The sequence below is a fragment of the Amphibalanus amphitrite genome, unplaced genomic scaffold (assembly GCF_019059575.1).
Source record: "Amphibalanus amphitrite isolate SeventyFive unplaced genomic scaffold, NRLGWU_Aamphi_draft 001109F_arrow, whole genome shotgun sequence".
Classification (NCBI taxonomy): Eukaryota; Metazoa; Arthropoda; class Thecostraca; order Balanomorpha; family Balanidae; genus Amphibalanus; species Amphibalanus amphitrite.
Window position 1 is genome coordinate 150,522 of NW_024882603.1, and position 23,857 is coordinate 174,378.

General features: G+C 46.4%; 1 protein-coding gene across 1 annotated transcript in view; it reads left to right on the forward strand.

The window, feature by feature from the left end:
* The first annotated feature begins 12,023 nt into the window (after positions 1-12,023).
* Positions 12,024-23,857, forward strand: part of LOC122370207 (nascent polypeptide-associated complex subunit alpha, muscle-specific form-like) — a 40,367-nt gene continuing 28,533 nt past the window's right edge. The window contains exons 1-2 of the mRNA XM_043345607.1: positions 12,024-12,284; positions 17,649-17,745. Coding sequence (XP_043201542.1) covers positions 12,279-12,284; positions 17,649-17,745 — 103 coding nt within the window. The 5' untranslated portion in view covers positions 12,024-12,278. The remainder of the gene's footprint in view (positions 12,285-17,648; positions 17,746-23,857) is intronic.

Sequence of the window (23,857 nt, forward strand, 5' to 3'; positions counted from 1 at the left end):
CCAGAAAAGCTCATAAGCCAACGGTCATTATGGGTCCAGAGGCCAGTTTTACCAACAGAAAAATAGCCGCCTGCCGGAATTTTTGCCTAAAGATCGTTTCACATATGGAGCGTAAACGGTTAAGCCCTATCCGCTTACGAGCCCATCGCGTTTACGCTCCGTATGTGAAGCGGTCTTGAGGCAAAAATTCCGGCAGGCGGTTATTTTTCTGTTGGTAAAACTGGTCTCAGGTCATGATATTTTCCGGGCTGGCGAAAAAAAAAGATTGGCTCGAGGGTACAATTTGGTCGTGATCCAATGCCTTTTACGTGAGCTTTTACCGAAAAACCACCCGCCGCCCCTATACGTACAAGGGTTAATGGGATATAGCATAGGCGGCGGAACGGGGAGGGCACCGGGGCACCGTGCACCCTTTGATTTTTGCATTTTAACATTAGCCCTATGGGCGTTGCATGGAAAGAATGGGACCAAAAGTCGGCAGTGCTCCCCCCTCTCCCTTAATTGAAGGTGTTCCGCCGCTACTGGGATAAAGGCATTAAATGTTTTGTGGAGGAAGTGTCATGTTTTAAATTTGATGCATTGGAAATGCACAAATACCCAAAGAGTTCCAGGACGGTATGGAATTTCAGTAAACTTAGTTGTGTCAGCAATGGGGTCTGGTAGGTGGGGGTAATGGCCCTGCCTGGCGCCCAAAAAGGGGGCACGACCCCGAATGACCTGCCGACCACTGATCTATGGGGTCCCCCTTCCCCTTAAAAAACTTTGGATGCCTCTAGGGGCCAAAGTATAATATGTGGCGAAGAACAGACTTCGCCATTGGAATCAGCGTCTAAAACTGTACACATGGACCAGTTTTTATGAAAATCTAAGGGGGTCCCCCTTCCCCCAAAAAAACTTTGAATGCCTCTAGGGGCCAAAGTATAATATGTGGCGAAAAACAGACTTCACCATTGGAATCAGCGTCCGAAACTGTACACATGGACCAGTTTTTATGAAAATCTAAGGGGGCCCCCTTCCCCTTAAAAAAACTTTGGATCCCTCTAGGGGCCAAAGTATAATATGTGGCGAAAAACAGACTTCTTCATATCAGCGTCCAAAACTGTACACATGGACTAGTTTTTATAAAAATCTAAGGGGGTCCCCCTTCGCCCCCAAAAAACTTTGGATGCCTCTAGGGGCCAAAGTATAATATGTGGCGAAAAACAGACTTCACCATTGGAATCAGCGTCCAAAACTGTACACATGGACCAGTTTTTATGAAAATCTAAGGGGGTCCCCGTTCCCCTAAAAAAACTTTGAATGCATCTAGGGCCAAAGTATAATATGTGGCGAAAAACAGACTTCACCATTGGAATCAGCGTCCAAAACTGTACACATGGACCAGTTTTTACGAAAATCTAAGGGGGTCCCCCTTCCCCCAAAAAAAACTTTGAATGCCTCTAGGGGCCAAAGTATAATATGTGGCGAAAAACAGACTTCACCATTGGAATCAGCGTCCAAAACTGTACAAATGGACCAGTTTTTATGAAAATCTAAGGGGGTCCCCCTTCGCCCCAAAAAAACTTTGAATGCCTCTAGGGGCCAAAGTATAATATGTGGCGAAAAACAGACTTCACCATTGGAATCAGCGTCCAAAACTGTACACATGGACCAGTTTTTATGAAAATCTAAGGGGGTCCGAATGTGATTCTGAAAGTGAATCTGAATCTGAGGCTGTCTTGACAGACGTTGTATATGCACAATGTCCGGAGTCGGAGTTGGAGTCTGAGTCGGAGTCGGAGTCACCAAAATATTCGTAAACTTCGCAGCCCTGATGCAGATTATGTGCTGACATACCTACGTCGAATTACAATCTTCTGACCTGACGTGGCTTCTAGAACAGGTCATAGGTCAAAAGCCATCAGGGCCAAGGTCATGGAATTTTCAGGCCATGTGTAAAATTGATCAAATCGAGGATGGTGAAAGTTGTGTTGCGATCGCCGATCGGCCTCTGTTTACGCGAGATATTTGTGATAACCTGAAGTGGGGTCCATCTGGCCCAGCCCACCTGTGCGAGCCATAGGTATACCTATAGGTACGTACGTATGTACGAGTAGGTACTTTAACCTGCGCCCCGCTGGGGGGAGGCAGAATCTGCCCCCTCCCGTTTTTCGCCAATTACTTCTAAGCCCGTTACGCCAGCGACGTTAAACTTTCAGTACCTTATCATACATCAATTTAACACGTTCCCAGATAATTTGAGCGAAATCCGTCGGATTTTTGTTTAGAAAATGACGTTCAAGTGACGTCATGTCCGCCATTTTCGCCTCAAAAACGGCAAAACTTCAAACACCGCTAACATCGTCATTTTTAAAGGAATTAAGACGTAACAAAAAAGGTTATACGTGATTCTACTTTGTCTATCAAATGGTAATCTCGGTTTTGTTTTGAAAACTGGATTTTGGCCCTTTTTTAAACTGACTTTTAGGAAAATAATTATAAAATCCAAAATTTTGAGTGTATCGGAAAAAAACGAAATATATGTCAGAGAAGTGGTCTATAAGCATCTACATACCTACCAATTTTTAGAAGAATCGGTTCAAAAATGTGGGAATTATTCAAATTTTTATGACGGCATAACACACATTTTTTTAATGATTTTTTTTGAAGTTCTAGACCTTGTACGGAAACAAAAATAGCAACATTCGATTCGCCGTGAAAAACGGTTTCAGAAAGACACCTTTTTAGGTCTTAACCAACTTCAAAATTTGATATCACTTGACCTGACCTTGACCTGACCTCGACCTGAAATTCATCCAAATGTGGTCCATATTACTTATTGAGTGTGTCTATTGAATTCTATGAATAATATGCCCCATAAAACATGTGTCGCACATGCCCTTTTCTATATTTTGTTTTTGGTGACCTGGCCTGACCTTGACCTTGACCTTTACATGATATTGTATGCAACGAACGTCTGTCAAGACAGCCTCAGATTCAGATTCACTTTCAGAATCACATTCGGACCCCCTTAGATTTTCATAAAAACTGGTCCATGGGTACAGTTTTGGACGCTGATTCCAATGGTGAAGTCTGTTTTTCGCCACATATTATACTTTGGCCCCTAGAGGCATTCAAAGTTTTTTTGGGGCGAAGGGGGACCCCCTTAGATTTTCATAAAAACTAGTCCATGTGTACAGTTTTGGACGCTGATTCCAACGGTGAAGTCTGTTTTTCGCCACATATTATACTTTGGCCCCTAGAGGCATTCAAAGTTTTTTGGGGGAAGGGGGACCCCCTTAGATTTTCATAAAAACTGGTCCATGGGTACAGTTTTGGACGCTGATTCCAATGGTGAAGTCTGTTTTTCGCCACATATTATACGTTGGCCCCTAGAGGCATTCAAATTTTTTTTGGGCGAAGGGGGACCCCTTAGATTTTCATAAAAACTGGTCCATGGGTACAGTTTTGGACACTGATTCCAATGGTGAAGTCTGTTTTTCGCCACATATTATACGTTGGCCCCTAGAGGCATTCAAAGTTTTTTTTTTGGGCGAAGGGGGACCCCCTTAGATTTTCATAAAAACTGGTCCATGGGTACAGTTTTGGACGCTGATTCCAATGGTGAAGTCTGTTTTTCACCACATATTATACTTTGGCCCCTAGAGGCATTCAAAGTTTTTTTGGGGCGAAGGGGGACCCCCTTAGATTTTCATAAAAACTTGTCCATGTGTACAGTTTTTGACGCTGATTCCCATGGTGAAGTCTGTTTTTCGCCACATATTATACTTTGCCCCTAGAGGCATTCAGATTCACTTTCAGAATCACATTCAGACCCCCTTAGCTTTTCATAAAAACTGGTCCATGGGTACAGTTTTGGACGCTGATTCCAATGGTGAAGTCTGTTTTTCGCCACATATTATACTTTGGCCCCTAGAGGCATTCAAAGTTTTTTTTTGGGCGAAAGGGGACCCCCTTAGATTTTCATAAAAACTGGTCCATGGGTACAGTTTTGGACGCTGATTCCAATGGTGAAGTCTGTTTTTCGCCACATATTATACTTTGGCCCCTAGAGGCATTCAAAGTTTTTTGGGGCGAAGGGGGACCCCCTTAGATTTTCATAAAAACTGGTCCATGTGTACAGTTTTGGACGCTGATTCCAACAGTGAAGTCTGTTTTTCGCCACATATTATACTTTGGCCCCTAGAGGCATTCAAAGTTTTTTGGGGGAAGGGGGACCCCCTTAGATTTTCATAAAAACTGGTCCATGGGTACAGTTTTGGACGCTGATTCCTGCCTCTAGGGGCCAAAGTATAATATGTGGCGAAAAACAGACTTCACCATTGGAATCAGCGTCCAAAACTGTACCCATGGACCAGTTTTTATGAAAATCTAAGGGGGTCCCCCTTCCCCAAAAAACTTTGAATGCCTCTAGGGGCCAAAGTATAATATGTGGCGAAAAACAGGCTTCACCGTTAAAATCAGCGTCCAAAACTGTACACATGGACCAGTTTTTATGAAAATCTAAGGGGGCCCCCCTTCGCCCCAAAAAAACTTTGAATGCCTCTAGGGGCCAAAGTATTATATGTGGCGAAAAACAGACTTCACCATTGGAATCAGCGTCCAAAACTGTACCCATGGACCAGTTTTTATGAAAATCTAAGGGGGTCCCCCTTCCCCAAAAAAACTTTGAATGCCTCTAGGGGCCAAAGTATAATATGTGGCGAAAAACAGACATCACCGTTGGAATCAGCGTCCAAAACTGTACACATGGACCAGTTTTTATGAAAATCTAAGGGGGTCCCCCTTCGCCCCAAAAAAACTTTGAATGCCTCTAGGGGCAAAAGTATAATATGTGGCGAAAAACAGACTTCACTGTTGGAATCAGCGTCCAAAACTGTACCCATGGACCAGTTTTTATGAAAATCTAAGGGGGTCCCCCTTCGCCCAAAAAAAACTTTGAATGCCTCTAGGGGCCAAAGTATAATATGTGGCGAAAAACAGACTTCACCATTGGAATCAGCGTCCAAAACTGTACCCATGGACCAGTTTTTATGAAAATCTAAGGGGGTCCCCCTTCCCCCAAAAAACTTTGAATGCCTCTAGGGGCCAAAGTATAATATGTGGCGAAAAACAGACTTCACCGTTGGAATCAGCGTCGAAAACTGTACCCATGGACCAGTTTTTATGAAAATCTAAGGGGGTCCCCCTTCCCCCAAAAAACTTTGAATGCCTCTAGGGGCCAAAGTATAATATGTGGCGAAAAACAGACTTCATCGTTGGAATCAGCGTCCAAAACTGTACCCATGGACCAGTTTTAATGAAAATATAAGGGGGTCCCCCTTCGCCCAAAAAAAACTTTGAATGCCTCTAGGGGCCAAAGTATAATATGTGGCGAAAAACAGACTTCACCATTGGAATCAGCGTCCAAAACTGTACCCGTGGACCAGTTTTTATGAAAATCTAAGGGGGTCCGAATGTGATTCTGAAAGTGAATCTGAATGCCTCTAGGGGCAAAGTATAATATGTGGCGAAAAACAGACTTCACCATGGGAATCAGCGTCCAAAACTGTACACATGGACAAGTTTTTATGAAAATCTAAGGGGGCCCCCCTTCCCCAAAAAACTTTGAATGCCTCTAGGGGCCAAAGTATAATATGTGGCGAAAAACAGACTTCACCATTGGAATCAGCGTCCAAAACTGTACCCATGGAACAGTTTTTATGAAAATCTAAGGGGGTCCCCCTTCGCCCAAAAAAAACTTTGAATGCCTCTAGGGGCCAAAGTATAATATGTGGCAAAAACAGACTTCACCATTGGAATCAGCGTCCAAAACTGTACCCATGGACCAGTTTTTATGAAAATCTAAGGGGGTCCCCCTTCGAATAGTAAGAAAATTAACCTCACTCTCATTCTATCTAAAAGTAAATTCCGGATTCGAAATAAAACAAACTTTTTGAGAAGCTTTCGGCATTGCGCCATCATCAGCTCTCAAGATCAGCTTGAGAGCTGATGATGGCGCAATGCCGAAAGCTTCTCAAAAAGTTTGTTTTATTTCGAATCCGGAATTTACTTTTAGATAGAATGAGAGTGAGGTTAATTTTCTTACTATTTGTTACAATGCACTATGGTTGGAAACGGCCTCACGGATGGCCGTGGGCAATTTCGGAATATATGTATATTTGGGGTGTCATTCTGTTGGAAATTGATGAAATGTTTTGAATTGGGCAGAAAAAATTATTTAGTTGCGCATTTAGTCTCCATTATTGTACGTGGAATCGGGAGTTTCTGATAGTGGCTTTTTTGGTGCGCCGTCAAAGGTTTAAACAACCGCGCGGGTGATAGCATATGGAGTACCTCCATGACGTTGTAAAACTGGATTATTATATATCAAAATAATTCTTGTTATGTTGGCTATCGAGTGGAGTGACTCTTTTTCCCATGCGTGTTCAAAATCAGGAACGGCATTGCATTCTGTTTGCAGTGTCACCACAGCAATATTTGCAAAATTACGTTAATGTTTCATTGGACATACAAAAAGTTCTCCATCGACCTCCATTGAGCTTTTTGGCAGAATAAATCTCTGTTCAATTCTGCGTAAGGGGAACGTAAAAGCAGACTGCGCACTTGTGCGCAAAATCGTCCGTGAAGCTTCATCTCCCGAGGCGTACCTACCCGTCGCTTCGTTAGCACCAGGTCGGCTCGTCAGTCTTGCAATCGCTTATCCTTATAAATGATGGTAAGAAGCAGGGTTGCGGAGTCGTGGTGGCACCAAATCTGACTCCGACTACGACTCCGACTCCTGACTCGTTGCCATGACTCCGGCCGACTCTGTCTCCGACTCCGGACCCCTTGCCAGTGTTTCGGAGTCGTGATGGAGCTGTTCCGATTCGGACCGACTCCGACCTCCACTGCGGGCTCCTGACCGACCCCGACTCCGACTCCGACTCCGACTCCTGGCTCGTTGCCACGACTCTGGGCGACTCTGACTCCGACTCCGACTCTGACTCCGACTCTGACCTCGACTCCGCACCCCTCGTAAGAAGTAACTGCTCGCCCATGCACCTGGAGTATGGATATCGTGCAAACGTGTATGGATATCCTGGAGTATGGATATGGATATCCACCGACAGAGCAGACATACAGACATGCTGTAAACGCCATTACACTGCCAATACTATGGCAAATCAAATGGCTATCTATGGTTTTTATCATCGTTCTACAGTTTCCAAAATCTTGAACTGAATGTTGGCAATTTCTCGTGACTACTTCACGACCATGATGCATGCATTTCTGAAATTGATTTTCTTTTCAACCAGCCACGTACTCGTATGATAAAATGAATGTCACCATCGTGTTCTACGCCCAAAAGTACCCATGAAACATGTGTCATGCATGGGCTGCGAATAGGTACCAGTTTTAATTTTCGGGGTTATGTGCTTACCTGATTGACCTGACTTTGACCCTGGCCAGTGGCCTATTTTTGACTGACCCCTACATTGATCTGACACTCTTTTAGCACTTATATGAAGGGTTGTGACAGTTGTGACAGTTGTGACAGATTGTTTAGGACCAACTGATCACTGAATTTATTTAGGACCAACTGATGACGATATAATCGAAACGCGAAACGCGAGGCGAGGTTCTAAAGTCCATGCTACTGAAAGCCCGATTTCAAGTGTTTGACCTGACCTTGACCCGACCTGTAACCTCGAAATTCAACTTTAAAGTATTTATGTGAATCGTCTCGTCGCGTTCTTCTTTCGTTTGCCGCGCCTCGTGCGTTTCGCTGCGCCTATTTGTTCGCGAGTTATCGGCTGGGGCGTTGAACGCCCCCCCCCCCGGCAAACGGCGGATGGGGAAATACCCCAGCAACTGCCGGGTTAATCTGACGCATGTTTTGTCATTTACTCGTCATTTTATTTCTTACTTTTTTTGCCCAATCTAAAAAAATCATAAATACTCTTTCTCCAAATTTTTGACCCTTTATGACCAATAGTAAGACACTGTGCGTCACTACGTTGATATTTCTCGCCCTAAAGCATAACAACAATATCCATTCAGTAATAGCAGTACCTATTCAAAACATGTTCAAAATGCCTCGCGATATCGATAACATAACGAAAGACATAGGCGACTTATAACATACTTGCAATGATGACGTCACACACGCGTGACGTGACGTGACCTCGTCATTTCTGAGTTACTGTATGATGCACGAAAGACACTGGTATACCTATGCAAAGTTTCATCGCAGTCGGTCTACGCATTAACAAGTTATGGGCAAAACATTTTTTCGCGTTGACCCCCGGCCATCCGTGAGGCCGTTTCCAACCATAGTGCAATGTCTCTCAAGTTAGCGTTGAAACATATTCAAGACTGGGGTCCCCCTTCCCCCAAAAAACTTTGAATGCCTCTAGGGGCCAAAGTATAATATGTGGCGAAAAACAGACTTCACCGTTGGAATCAGCGTCCAAAACTGTACCCATGGACCAGTTTTAATGAAAATCTAAGGGGGTCCCCCTTCGCCCAAAAAAAACTTTGAATGCCTCTAGGGGCCAAAGTATAATATGTGGCGAAAAACAGACTTCACCATTGGAATCAGCGTCCAAAACTGTACCCATGGACCAGTTTTTATGAAAATCTAAGGGGGTCCCCCTTCGCCCAAAAAAAAACTTTGAATGCCTCTAGGGGCCAAAGTGTAATATGTGGCGAAAAACAGACTTCACCATGGGAATCAGCGTCCAAAACTGTACACATGGACAAGTTTTTATGAAAATCTAAGGGGGTCCCCCTTCTCCAAAAAACTTTGAATGCCTCTAGGGGCCAAAGTATAATATGTGGCGAAAAACAGACTTCACCATTGGAATCAGCGTCCAAAACTGTACCCATGGACCAGTTTTTATGAAAATCTAAGGGGGTCCCCCTTCGCCCAAAAAAATTTTGAATGCCTCTAGGGGCCAAAGTATAATATGTGGCGAAAACAGACTTCACCATTGGAATCAGCGTCCAAAACTGTACCCATGGACCAGTTTTTATGAAAATCTAAGGGGGTCCCCCTACCCCCAAAAAACTTTTAATGCCTCTAGGGGCCAAAGTATAACATGTGGCGAAAAACAGACTTCACCGTTGGAATCAGCGTCCAAAACTGTACACATGGACCAGTTTTTATGAAAATATAAGGGGGTCACCCTTCGCCCCAAAAAATCTTTGAATGCCTCTAGGGGCCAAAGTATAATATGTGGCGAAAAACAGACTTCACCATTGGAATCAGCGTCCAAAACTGTATCCATGGACCAGTTTTTATGAAAATCTAAGGGGGTCCGAATGTGATTCTGAAAGTGAATCTGAATGCCTCTAGGGGCAAAGTATAATATGTGGCGAAAAACAGACTTCACCATGGGAATCAGCGTCCAAAACTGTACACATGGACAAGTTTTTATGAAAATCTAAGGGGGCCCCCCTTCCCCAAAAAACTTTGAATGCCTCTAGGGGCCAAAGTATAATATGTGGCGAAAAACAGACTTCACCATTGGAATCAGCGTCCAAAACTGTACCCATGGAACAGTTTTTATGAAAATCTAAGGGGGTCCCCCTTCGCCCAAAAAAAACTTTGAATGCCTCTAGGGGCCAAAGTATTATATGTGGCGAAAAAACAGACTTCACCATTGGAATCAGCGTCCAAAACTGTACCCATGGACCAGTTTTTATGAAAATCTAAGGGGGTCCCCCTTCCCCAAAAAACTTTGAATGCCTCTAGGGGCCAAAGTATAATATGTGGCGAAAAACAGACTTCACCGTTGGAATCAGCGTCCAAAACTGTACCCATGGACCAGTTTTAATGAAAATATAAGGGGGTCCCCCTTCGCCAAAAAAAAACTTTGAATGCCTCTAGGGGCCAAAGTATAATATGTGGCGAAAAACAGACTTCACCATTGGAATCAGCGTCCAAAACTGTACCCATGGACCAGTTTTTATGAAAATCTAAGGGGGTCCCCCTTCGCCCAAAAAAACTTTGAATGCCTCTAGGGGCCAAAGTATAATATGTGGCGAAAAACAGACTTCACCATTGGAATCAGCGTCCAAAACTGTACCCATGGACCAGTTTTTATGAAAATCTAAGGGGGTCCCCCTTCCCCAAAAAACTTTGAATGCCTCTAGGGGCCAAAGTATAATATGTGGCGAAAAACAGACTTCACCGTTGGAATCAGCGTCAAAAACTGTACACATGGACCAGTTTTTATGAAAATCTAAGGGGGTCCCCCTTCGCCCCAAAAAAACTTTGAATGCCTCTAGGGGCCAAAGTATAATATGTGGCGAAAAACAGACTTCACCATTGGAATCAGCGTCCAAAACTGTACCCATGGACCAGTTTTTATGAAAATCTAAGGGGGTCCGAATGTGATTCTGAAAGTGAATCTGAATCTGAGGCTGTCTTGACAGACGTATGCAACGAATATTGTCCTGGTGGCCTAAGAACACGTTTTGGGCAATCAGTCTCAGTCCATTCTTCGGAAACTACGGCTCAAGGCCGATACTGTAGAAACCTGCATTTTGTACCCTTGACCTGACCTTGACCTGACCTCTGACCTACTTAAGCAAAAAAAAATTGGCTCTAAAGATCTGCCTTGTTGAGAGCTTTCGATTGCCGTTTTCCCCGTCTTTCAACGACAATCGGTTCGGAAGTTAGACAGGGGGTGGGCAGAATCTGCCCCCCCCCCCCCCCCCAGCAGGGCGCGTATGGCTGAATACTGAATAGCCCAGCGGGGCGCGGGTTAAGTCCCCACTCCCGTTTACTGGCCGGGGTAAATGAAGAGAGCTACTTTGTCTGGTGAGGGTTATTACTTAGGGGATATACCTACCTAATTTTGAGCCATGCCATTTATCTCCCAGACTCCCGTCTCCGTAGGGCGCAATCTGGCAGCTGATCGGCGACTCTGAGCTGTCTCCCTCCCCTCAGTGGAAGTTGGCCCCATAAGGTCTGCCCCATAGGAAACCATATCGCCCTAAGAGGCCCCGACTCCGATAGGAGTGGTGGACCTCGAGTTTGCACAACCGCCGCCGCCGCGACTGTTTTGCCGGGGCAGTTAGCACCCACGCATCACACCCGTGGTGAAATCTTCGCGCAGTGCTGCTATTAGAGTCCATTGAACATACATTACTCATGAAGCGTTTTGCGCCCACAAACGCTTATGTATATAACATGGCACACTCTTACGCACCCTTGTGACGTTTTAAGACGAAAACATGAAGCGGAGACGCGCAACTGTTCGTCTTTGCGTGTTGAAGTTCGACGTTCGTCTTCGCGTCAGCGGTATCAATAAATTGTCCCCTTAATGTGTCCTGAAGCCATGGAACACTGCTAAGGGGACGGCAAGGGGAGCCGAATTGCGACAAACACGATTGATGTGACCAGTCTATAGCTGGAACTATGACCACGTCGCTGCTAGCTGCGCACATCTGTCCGGACATTAGGCTGAACATCGTGAGCCATGCATAATGCAGGTTGCTGTCGCCGCTGAAGACTGTAAATGAAGTTTTCTTTCTGGGAGGTTTGTTCAACATCTTTACAACACGGTCTGACCTTACGAGTTCCAGATTGCGATGCGTGCAGGCTGCAGCTCTGTCGCTGTGAATCCGTCTGGATCCCGAGCGGCGGGAGTTTCCCCCCGGCGCGGCGGGGCGGTCCTATGGCGCCCTCCGCCGAACCGTTACCCAACATCCGTCATTACCCCACGCCGGGCGCCCGATGGACATTAACCGCCTACTGCTACACGCGAGCACGCGCCTCGCGCAACCGAGAATCGCAAACGAAAGGGACAACGCCCAGTGTGCCAACCCGTCTCCAAACTCGCCGGATTAAACCGAGACCCAGATGATATCTGGCCGACTGCGCCCGCGCCCGCGGCCAGTCGGTTTTGTGCGGTATGCGTGGGTGTGCGGCCGGGCGCGCTCGGTCCACTCGGGGCAGGGTCAGGCCGTGTCATGACCCAGTTGGGTGAGTCCACAGCGCGGTCAGCCGAGGTCAGGCGGGGGCGGCGGACGCTGCGCGCGCGCCGCACGGGGGCGGCCGCCGGGAGAAAGTGTCGAGCTGCCGGCAGCGGCGGCTGAGCGCCGGCCGCCAGTGGTCATCACGCTGGTGGGCAGAGGTGTGCGCGGCGACGGGCCGCCCGTGCAGCTCTGTGTGTGTGTGTGAGACGTTGCACAGTGCAGAGTGAGGACCAGTGGGGACTCGTGGTGACCACTGAGGACCGGCGGGACCAGCGGGGACCGGCGGTCGGACCGCGCGCAGCCGCACCATGCAGGTGAGTCTGGGGTCACGGCGGTACGGCGGGCGGCACCACGTGAGACCGGCACTGGCCAGACGGTCCGGCGGCCAGCCCAGCAAACCTGCACGTCACGCCAGACCAATATGTCATCGCGGCCGCCCATTGAATGTGTGTAAAGCGCTAATCATAGTTCCTCTAGCAGTCAAAGGATCAGAGAGACGTATCATTTCAGCAGAAACGTAGCATATAGGTACAAATTATTGTGACAAGACGTTTTAGGGCAAGTCGTGTGACGTTGAGTGGTTAAGGTCACGAGTAGGCATAATGATTTGATTGCTATAAAGGCATGATAAGATCAACACTTCATTTGAAAGATATTGTGGCTATGGAGGCCGGTGCTGTAGGTCTGGAGACTTACCTACAGACGACCTAACTTATATACTTTAAGATTTAAACGGTCGCTACAAAAATGCTATTTAATTGAGAATCGATTTTTTTTTATCGTTTCTGTACAGCCAATGACTAAAAGTGCAATAGCACTGAGAAAAGCATGAATATTGAATGTTTTATGAATGCTCTAAGTATATGAGAAGTCACTATGGGACGTCAAAACGCAAAGGCGTTTTGGCTTCATCGCAATTCCCACGTCTTTGAAGATGAAGCTATCAGTGACTATGCTCTTGCCAAACGGGTAAAGCCGATGATATTGGCAAAAGTGTGTATTGTGGCCAAGCGGGCGCAAACTTTTGCCTCCTTGCTACACATATCTATGTATATGCTGCTGTCATTCTTGTTTATGTCCATCATGCTTATCTTCAAACAGCATCCATGTATGTAATTATATCTCATGCGACCGGCTTCGATTAGCTACCTAACTACCTACTGCATAACATCAACTATATGTGTGATGTGTCATTCAGAGGTTCACGGCTGAAGTGAAATCATCTTTGATCGGAGTAATACAGGCATTAATGTAGAGGTCTGCACCGGCCGGCTGCAGCCGCGGCTGGCTGCAGCCCCACGGCTGTGGGCCGGGGCGGCTGCAAATATCTCCAAGAACACGGCTACGGCTGTGGCCACGGCTGTGAGATTTCAAGCTCAATCTTAAGTACTCCAATATAAAATTTTAAATCCTTAATCTCACATTCTGATAAGCAGTCTAGCCTGTAAAAATCATGCAAAGGATGCCCAGCAACATTGAAAGTGGTGAAGCCTTTGAAAACCTGTAATGGTTTTACCATTTGTTGTAGGGGAGTTTGCACTCTGGTACAGAATACTAATTATAGGTACCAATTGTTCCTTCATCATCAAGAGCTTGACAGTTTCAGAAAATGCAGCATGTTGCATTGTCACATCCCTCTCAAATCAATCTCACCTGGTCATTAGGAGAGCACCTTACAGCTATTGAAGACAGCATTCAAAAATTCTTTCAGGTAATAGAAAAAGAAATCACGCCTAGGTAAAGGCAGGTAAATGCTTCATAAAATATTATCTAAAATAACTCTTAGATGTATTTCTGGATTTTCGGCAAGTCCAACTTCCGTTACATCACGTTACATAATTACATAATATAAAACTGGCGCTTTATGTTCTAACTGGTGTGTGAGTGACCGCTAACAGAAAATGCTGATCAACGAAGCCAATGGAATTAGATTATAAGTGAACATGAACCTTACTTACGGTTAATTCACATGATGGTGAAAACCCTGAACACGTAATTCACATGACGGTGAAAACCCTGAACACAATATTTCTTACGCGAGCTGTTGACTTTACTAATAAAATGACGTCTTCTTCTAAAAATGTAAAAATTTGATACTTAATCTTTATTTGAGAGCAAGTTTTAAACTGTATAGCATTATTATTTATTAATTATATTTTTTATGGCTGTTTATAGTGACACAAAAACAATTTGTTGCCATTTCTTTGCTATTGACGCCATTAAAAACTCAAGTAAAATTTTTGATTAAAAGAGGTAATTGTGGCTCGCACGTCCTTGGGGATTTGAGCGAAGATCATTATTTGGAAAAATCAAAATAGAAGAATGTTTTTCTTTCTTGGATGCTCACTAGTGTTTTGATGCCTTGCATATCAAATTAGTTTGAGACTTGCCCAGAAGGCTGCTTCAAGTCTGGCATATCACACCCCAGAAAATATGCAAGGTAAGAAAGAAGCAAGAGTTTTGACTAGACAATCACTGTTTGACAGTCCATCAACTTCAGTTTCATTTTCCATACCTAACATTGATAATGAAAAGCATCAGGGTCTGTTGTTCTGTCCCACAACCATGCTTCAGGATTTGGCATTAGATGTCTACACTGCTAGTGCTTCTATTCTGGTTCGTTGTTTATGTTTTCTGTTGATGTAGGTACCTACCTACCCATCTTTCTTAACTCCTTGCAAGGGCTTGTGTAGGCATGCGTTGCGCATCAGGCTTCAGGCCTTCGGCCTAAAGCCAGATACACAACCACTTAACCTATGATGCTTCATGAGCTTGAGAATCTATAGCCCATTGCAATGTGCTTTTGGCTATATGTTTCAACTAAAAACAACTTATTATATACTATTTGGTAGCATTTCATTGAAAGTATCCACGGCCGGCTGACGGCTGGCTGCCCACAGTTTGCCACGGCTGTGGGCGGCTGTGGCTGTGGAGCCACGGCTGCGGGGCGGCTAGGCTGTGGAAAATTGCAGCCGTGCAGAACTCTACATGATTAATGTGACCTTAGAACAGCAGTGGCAGGTTTGACAGCATTTTTATAATTGGTTGAAGGTCTTGAGTCAGCACTGAGAACAGGTTACCACACAAACCAGTTTATTGCAAACTGGACTAGAATGCACTAACTCAGCGTAACAGAATTGAAGAACGTATAATAAAAATTTAGTAATTGTGTTATGCGATTATTCAACAATGTATACATTGTGACAACTGGCAAGCCGCGGTTACTGTTGGTAACCTCGTGACATTAATATTTGTGTTGCACGTTATAAATAACTGTAACCACGCTGTCCTGTCCGTGGCCCTCCCAGATCACACCGATGAGCTTCGTGTATGACAATACATAATAGGTACAAATACCTATCATAGGTGGCGGAACGGGGGGCAGGGGGGGGGGGGTGCGCCGGGGCACCGTACCCACTCTTCATTTTGCCAATTGTTTTGAAATTCCCATTTCAGTAGTATTCGCTCAAGAGAGTGCGGGTTACCTAACGGTGGAACGGATTACGGAGGAACAGGCTAGTTAGTAAAAGATGAGGGAAACACCCTTGGAAACACCTATGTATAAACAAAAGTTACTCGGTCCGCTTGCCGCTCATTTCTTTACGTGGTGTGTTTGTTTCTCTGTTCCTCAAAGTTGCAACGGCGCTCCGGAAAGGAGCAACATCGAAACGGACCGTCGACTATATTTGATATTTATATCGAATGATGCCAATGGTCTTATTGTGTACCGTAAGGTGGAGCTTTTTGAGACATTAGGGCTATTTGAGACAGTATGAAGTGGTTTTGTAAAATCGTGATACCTAAAATGATAGGTAACCGTCATATATGTAGGTAATTATTTGTCGTTTTTGCTCAGGCAATTCCCCGTTTGATTCCACGCCAATCTGAACAAAAATGACAAAAAAATTTAATGGTTTTCATTTGATAGCGATTTTTCTAAACCACTACATTCTAACTCTGTTTACATAGCATTTAGACATTTCCCTAGCTGGCCTAGAGATATCACAAAACTGGCCAGTGACCTTTTGCAACTACACAAGTGACTGTATTCAGTGCTACGAGGAGCACTTTTTCGGAATTCAGGCATGATACATCAATAAATTGCAATAAATAGGTTATTTTCGGCTCGAAAAAAGGGTACTATTTCATGCGTACAAAGACTACTTGCAAGCACCATATCTGCTGCCATATCTCCCTGCACCCCTTCGTAAACACTTTGCCATATTAGCTAAATCAAGCTATATAAATCACAATATATGCAGATATTCCTTACAAAAACAAAATATAAAGCGATATATAATATAAACAAAAGTAAGATATAAAAGGCTGTAAAGAAAAACATCTTAGAAAACAAGTATTTGGCCCACCACTAATATCGAGTACTGCTGTCTCTCGGCAGACAGCTCTGCTTTCTGATTGGTGGAAATCAAGGCTAACTAGTGCTGGGCAACGAAGTTATGACCAAGTACAGCATGCTTAGGAACGATGATGACGTAGTTGGGGGTGGTAGATTTAGCGTGAAGACCCACCAACAGATTATTTCCTGTCTTATTACTATTGGCAAAAATAGCGAAGTTGGGTTTATCAACAACAGCATTAAGGGTTCTTTTCTGAAAATATAAAAGGATTCATCAGACTTTTCTAAAAACATCAAAATATGACTTCTAAGTGGATCACCTGAACCGCTACAAAATAGCTTGAACGCCGTGGCTCCCTAATGACGTCATTTTCTGATTAGCAAATCAGCGCCGAGCAAGGCTTACTCTGATTGGTCAGAGAAATATCGGGAGTTTTATGTTGAGGGGACCGGAGTGCGCCTTTGGTTAGGAATTTTTCACGGCGGTGGTAAAATCCTCTGGCATATGCTCTGGCTTGTCTAGCAGTGCCATCTATAATAGAAGTCTTCAACTAGCAGTTTGGCACTTATGATCGCCTAGATGACGCTACCAATCGGTTTAGGTATTTGTTTGACTTGATGAATGAGTGCAACGTGATTAAATAGGTAATTACTGACTCTCGAATCTGCTTAGAAAGTCATTTAGAGCGTATGTGATACTTGCTACCAAATATCTTACGCACTCAGTTTCTGCTTGGTGTTTCCATGCCTTTTGAATCGATCAAGAAAATGTCACTGCTCAGAGGTTGAAGGTAAGCGGGAAAAGGGGTGTTACATATTTGATCTTTCTATAAATGAATGCAGAATATGAATAAATGCAATCCACTAAATATAAGCTGCAAGGAGTGCATCGAACTCAACAATCAGCTTTATTTTCATCGCTTTCATGGAAACAACTTAGTCTTATGCTTAAATGTTGGGTAAAAACTTTGCAATATTCCACTCATATGATGCCCAAATGTACGACGTACAATTCATTTGAAGCCCATGCGTCGTTTATTATCAAAACTACATAACATGAAGAGCATCATAAACTTGGCAGGCTTTTTCTATTTGGTGGCCAGAACTCCATTACCACATTTCTAGATTTTGTGTTTGCTGCGCAGCATTTGTCGACATGGCGGAGGCCGAACACCTGAAAGTAGATCGAGCTGGCATGTGAATCTGGCAACTCCTATGTAAACGGGGCTTCTGTCTCAAATAGCTCTACTGTCTCAAACAGTCCCACCTTGCGGTATCTACTATCTGGCGTGTTTAGCTGACATGGCGGCGCTCCGTACAGGTGCGCGCCTGGTGTCTGCTACTGATCTTGGCATCCTGCACGTCCACGTACGACTACATCGACCAGTTCGTCGACGAACTGCTCCTCTCCCGGCCTGGTAAGCAGACGACTTTCATATGGGCACAATTGTGTATTTCCAGTTTCCACTCCACACATATCTACAGGACGGAGCGGGGACGGCATGCCTCGAGACACGACGGGACGGCCGAAAAAAAATTGTCAGTTTACAGCAGGCCATACATATGATCTGTTTTAATTATTTCAAAATTAATAGGCATGATTGCAGCAAGACAGTAAAAGACCATAGGCGCGGGAGCCGGGGGGGGCAGTGGGGGCAGCTTGCCCCCCCCCCCCCAACTCTGGGGCCGTGGGGGCGGTGCCCCCACAGCTTTGAGACGGAATACCACACTTTTTTTTGCAAATGTGTTCTTTTTTGTTGAAAAAGCCGAGGGGTGGAAAATAAGTGGCCTAAAACCGGTGAGAAAACTAGATTTGGGGGTACCCTAGGTTAATCTCTATTATGGTGTGCCCCCCAGTCGGAAAGTAGTTCCCGCGCCCCTGTAAAAGACTGCAGTGCTCGAACTGTGATTGGATTCTTTTAACATAAAACAACAGTTAGGTATTTATGTTACGCAAAACGCATTAAATTTAAATGTCAAATTAAAGGCAATGATAACAATCTCCAGGCAATATACGCAGGGTTTATTTCTACTGCACTCGTCCGCTAAATCCGGTATAGGAGTACAGGAGGTTGAGGCCTCCCACAGAGCTAACTGGGGCGGGCTGCAGTCTGCAAGGTGATCGAGAAAAACAGGTCCTGCCGGGTTGTGAAACGCCGGCTCGAAACAGCCGTCACCGCAGGGAACGTGTTTGACACATCATGACATGTAGACAGTCGAGCCTGGCTAACCTTGACCGGGCTGCCACCAGAGGATTAGGGTATCGAGATGTGATTCCACGGTTGGCATGTGGTAAATGATGGAGTAATCTGAACACAGGCCTGCACTTATCGGACGGAGGGATGGTTGGATAAGAAAGAGATGGCATGCAGTCAGCGGGAATGGTCGCGTTAAAGAGAGAGAGAGAGAGAGAGAGAGAGAGAGAGAGAGAGAGAGAGAGAGAGAGAGAGAGAGAGAGAGAGAGAGAGAGAGAGAGAGAGAGAGAGAGAGAGAGAGAGAGTGAGAGAGAGAGAGAGAGAGAGAGAGAGAGAGAGAGAGAGAGAGAGAGAGAGAGAGAGAGAGAGAGAGAGAGAGAGAGAGAGAGAGAGAGAGAGAGAGAGCGCTGGACCCGAATAATTACGTTAAATGGGATCTTTAGTACATACCTAACAATTACGGCCAGTTGCGCCTTAATACATCCTTATGTTAAAGGGACCCTCCCACCTTTAACAAAGTTAAGGATTGGCATAAAAGTGATGTCCCGTGGTTCAGAAAGATAAAAAAATGAATATCTACCAAATTTCACCGAAAAATGCACTGGTTTTCAAGATACCTACCTATTAGACCTTTACTTTTATTTACTTTTGGGACCTCCGCTGTTCCTACGACGTCATTTGGAAGCAATAATTTGGCACCCTGAAAGTGCGTCAGATGTTGCGCGCAAAACAGTATAAGCCACATTATAGATTTCAATGATAAACCACCGCATTTTAACGATGGTTTTAGCATCAAGTTTAAAAATCGTTAGATCTGCGCTGACGTCACAAGTTCTAAAGGGGCATTAAAATGCCCCCTTAGAATCTGAAAACTGCAAGTTTGATATTAAATATCTCCGAATTAAAGCAATTCTCGATGTTGTGAGTGCCCAAACCGATAAGTGCAGGCCACGGACCCCAATTTTGCTATCTCATCACGAAGGGAAAACAGTCAAACAGGTACATTTATAAAAAAAAAACTCGCATCTTATCGGAGCGGAAGTTCTCCGACGCCCAATCGGCAAAGATGCACAATATAGACTGGACGGACTCCCGGGCTGAGAGGGGCGCGATCTGTGCTGGACGGACTCCCGGGCTCAGAGGGGCGCCGAGACTGAACGGACGGCCAGCCACGACCCCGCTGAGCCTGTCGAAATACTGTGATTGGACGGCGGCCGGTGTCCGGGATTAGTTGTGTCGTAACGTTTCAGCTGTATCGGCTGGCAAGCTCAGCTTCACCCGCCGAGCTATATAAGTCCACGTAATGACGTAAAATGGAGGCAGCAATGCGAATGTGCAGGGGCCCGAATGCCGCAAATGATTTTCTAAGTGGCTCAGTATGACTCATTCGATCCTACATGTCAGTGGTGATAAACTGCGTGTGCTGTTATTCCCAATCCGGTCTGTAGACTGGAGTTGCTGCGTGTATCAGCTGGGGCTGGGGGTACGGTGGGGGAGGAACCGCCAACAACTGAGTTCCGATGATCGGGTGTCCCGGGCTTTGTCAGTGCTGCTAGGATAGTCACGTGGTATTTAAAGGGTCATGAGCTTTGGAGGGGACGGTGGCCACCCTGCACCTTCTGCGACCTCCAGTGCCTGACACTGACAGTGCCCGCGCGGAGAAAAGCTGTGCTAATACGGGAGTGCATAACTGCACGGGTGTACATACAAACATTTGTCATCTGCCACTGCATCGACAGATGTCTATCGTCTGTCTCCGTCCCACAGTATATCGCGCGGTACCATCTGCAGCCGCAGAGCATTGCTATGCTGCCCTGGCGGACCGCTCCCCGTATGAGGCGCCAGGCGCGGAGGTCAGTTGGACAGGGGCGCGAAAAGGTGTCGGCGACGCGCCGTTAACGTCTGATTGACGCGCCTGAGAGGAATTCAATCATAGTTTCACACGCCTCGGCCCACTGGCGGATCCAGGGGGGCCACGGGGGCCATGCCCCCCCCCCCCAAAGGCCTAAAGTGTCCTGTTTGCCCCCCCAAAAAAACGTCAGAAAAATTGCTAAGAAAATATACCTTGATGGAGGTTTTTAGCCACTTGGTGAAGTAAAGCTTTCCACAGCATAATATGGAAGCAATATGGTAGCATTGAAGGTCAGTCAAAAGTTGCGCGAGCGGAGTCGACCTTAAAAAAAAGACTGTTGTTGGCACGTGTTTATGGCGCGGCAGCTGGTAGTTGGCGGTGTTTCGCGTGGTGTGGCATCACTGGCGGATCCGTGGGGGGGGGGGGGGGGGGCACGGGAGCCTGAGGTGCCCCTAACAGGCCCGTGCACTATGGTTGGAAACGGCCTCACGGATGGCCGTGGGCAATTTCGGAATATATGTATATTTGGGGTGTCATTCTGTTGGAAATTGATGAAATGTTTTGAATTGGGCAGAAAAAATTATTTAGTTGCGCATTTAGTCTCCATTATTGTACGTGGAATCGGGAGTTTCTGATAGTGGCTTTTTTGGTGCGCCGTCAAAGGTTTAAACAACCGCGCGGGTGATAGCATATGGAGTACCTCCATGACGTTGTAAAACTGGATTATTATATATCAAAATAATTCTTGTTATGTTGGCTATCGAGTGGAGTGACTCTTTTTCCCATGCGTGTTCAAAATCAGGAACGGCATTGCATTCTGTTTGCAGTGTCACCACAGCAATATTTGCAAAATTACGTTAATGTTTCATTGGACATACAAAAAGTTCTCCATCGACCTCCATTGAGCTTTTTGGCAGAATAAATCTCTGTTCAATTCTGCGTAAGGGGAACGTAAAAGCAGACTGCGCACTTGTGCGCAAAATCGTCCGTGAAGCTTCATCTCCCGAGGCGTACCTACCCGTCGCTTCGTTAGCACCAGGTCGGCTCGTCAGTCTTGCAATCGCTTATCCTTATAAATGATGGTAAGAAGCAGGGTTGCGGAGTCGTGGTGGCACCAAATCTGACTCCGACTACGACTCCGACTCCTGACTCGTTGCCATGACTCCGGCCGACTCTGTCTCCGACTCCGGACCCCTTGCCAGTGTTTCGGAGTCGTGATGGAGCTGTTCCGATTCGGACCGACTCCGACCTCCACTGCGGGCTCCTGACCGACCCCGACTCCGACTCCGACTCCGACTCCTGGCTCGTTGCCACGACTCTGGGCGACTCTGACTCCGACTCCGACTCTGACTCCGACTCTGACCTCGACTCCGCACCCCTCGTAAGAAGTAACTGCTCGCCCATGCACCTGGAGTATGGATATCGTGCAAACGTGTATGGATATCCTGGAGTATGGATATGGATATCCACCGACAGAGCAGACATACAGACATGCTGTAAACGCCATTACACTGCCAATACTATGGCAAATCAAATGGCTATCTATGGTTTTTATCATCGTTCTACAGTTTCCAAAATCTTGAACTGAATGTTGGCAATTTCTCGTGACTACTTCACGACCATGATGCATGCATTTCTGAAATTGATTTTCTTTTCAACCAGCCACGTACTCGTATGATAAAATGAATGTCACCATCGTGTTCTACGCCCAAAAGTACCCATGAAACATGTGTCATGCATGGGCTGCGAATAGGTACCAGTTTTAATTTTCGGGGTTATGTGCTTACCTGATTGACCTGACTTTGACCCTGGCCAGTGGCCTATTTTTGACTGACCCCTACATTGATCTGACACTCTTTTAGCACTTATATGAAGGGTTGTGACAGTTGTGACAGTTGTGACAGATTGTTTAGGACCAACTGATCACTGAATTTATTTAGGACCAACTGATGACGATATAATCGAAACGCGAAACGCGAGGCGAGGTTCTAAAGTCCATGCTACTGAAAGCCCGATTTCAAGTGTTTGACCTGACCTTGACCCGACCTGTAACCTCGAAATTCAACTTTAAAGTATTTATGTGAATCGTCTCGTCGCGTTCTTCTTTCGTTTGCCGCGCCTCGTGCGTTTCGCTGCGCCTATTTGTTCGCGAGTTATCGGCTGGGGCGTTGAACGCCCCCCCCCCCCCCGGCAAACGGCGGATGGGGAAATACCCCAGCAACTGCCGGGTTAATCTGACGCATGTTTTGTCATTTACTCGTCATTTTATTTCTTACTTTTTTTGCCCAATCTAAAAAAATCATAAATACTCTTTCTCCAAATTTTTGACCCTTTATGACCAATAGTAAGACACTGTGCGTCACTACGTTGATATTTCTCGCCCTAAAGCATAACAACAATATCCATTCAGTAATAGCAGTACCTATTCAAAACATGTTCAAAATGCCTCGCGATATCGATAACATAACGAAAGACATAGGCGACTTATAACATACTTGCAATGATGACGTCACACACGCGTGACGTGACGTGACCTCGTCATTTCTGAGTTACTGTATGATGCACGAAAGACACTGGTATACCTATGCAAAGTTTCATCGCAGTCGGTCTACGCATTAACAAGTTATGGGCAAAACATTTTTTCGCGTTGACCCCCGGCCATCCGTGAGGCCGTTTCCAACCATAGTGCCGTGGTGCCCTTGCTAGGCCTGTGGTGCCCCTGGACCCTGGCAGGCCTGTGGTGCCTCTGGCGGGCCTAGGATGCCCCTGCTAGGCTGCTGATGCCCCTGGGACCTGACAGGACTGTGGTGCCCCTGACAAGCCTAAAGTGCCCCCAACAGGCCCGTGATGCCCCCGACAGGCCCAAGGTGCCCCTGCTTGATGCCGTGATGCCTGCGAGGCCGGTGGTGCCCCTGCGAGGCCGGTGGGGCCCCTGACAGGCCCATGGTGCCCCTGCGAGGCCGGTGGTGCCCCTGCTAGACCGGTGGTGCCCCTTGCAGGCCTGTGGTGCCCCTGCTAGGCCGCTGGTGCCCCTGGGCCCTGACAGGACTGTGGTGCCCCTGACAGGCCCAAGGTGCCCCTGAAAGGCCGGTGGTGCCCCTGTAAGGCCTGTGGTACCCCTGCTAGGCCTCTGGTGCCCCTGCTAGACCGGTGGTGCCCCTTGCAGGCCTGTGGTGCCCCTGCTAGGCCGCTGGTGCCCCTGGGCCCTGACAGGACTGTGGTGCCCCTGACAGGCCCAAGGTGCCCCTGAAAGGCCGGTGGTGCCCCTGTAAGGCCTGTGGTACCCCTGCTAGGCCTCTGGTGCCCCTGACAGGCCCATGGTGCCCCTGCGAGACCGGCGGCGCCCCTGGCAGGTCTCTGGTGTCCCTGACAGACCTGGGGTGCCCCTGACAAGCCTGTGGGGCCCCTCGCAGGCCCGTGGTGTCCTTGCTAGGCCTATGGTGCCCCTGGCGGGCTGGTGGTGCCCCTGCTAAGCCGGTGGTG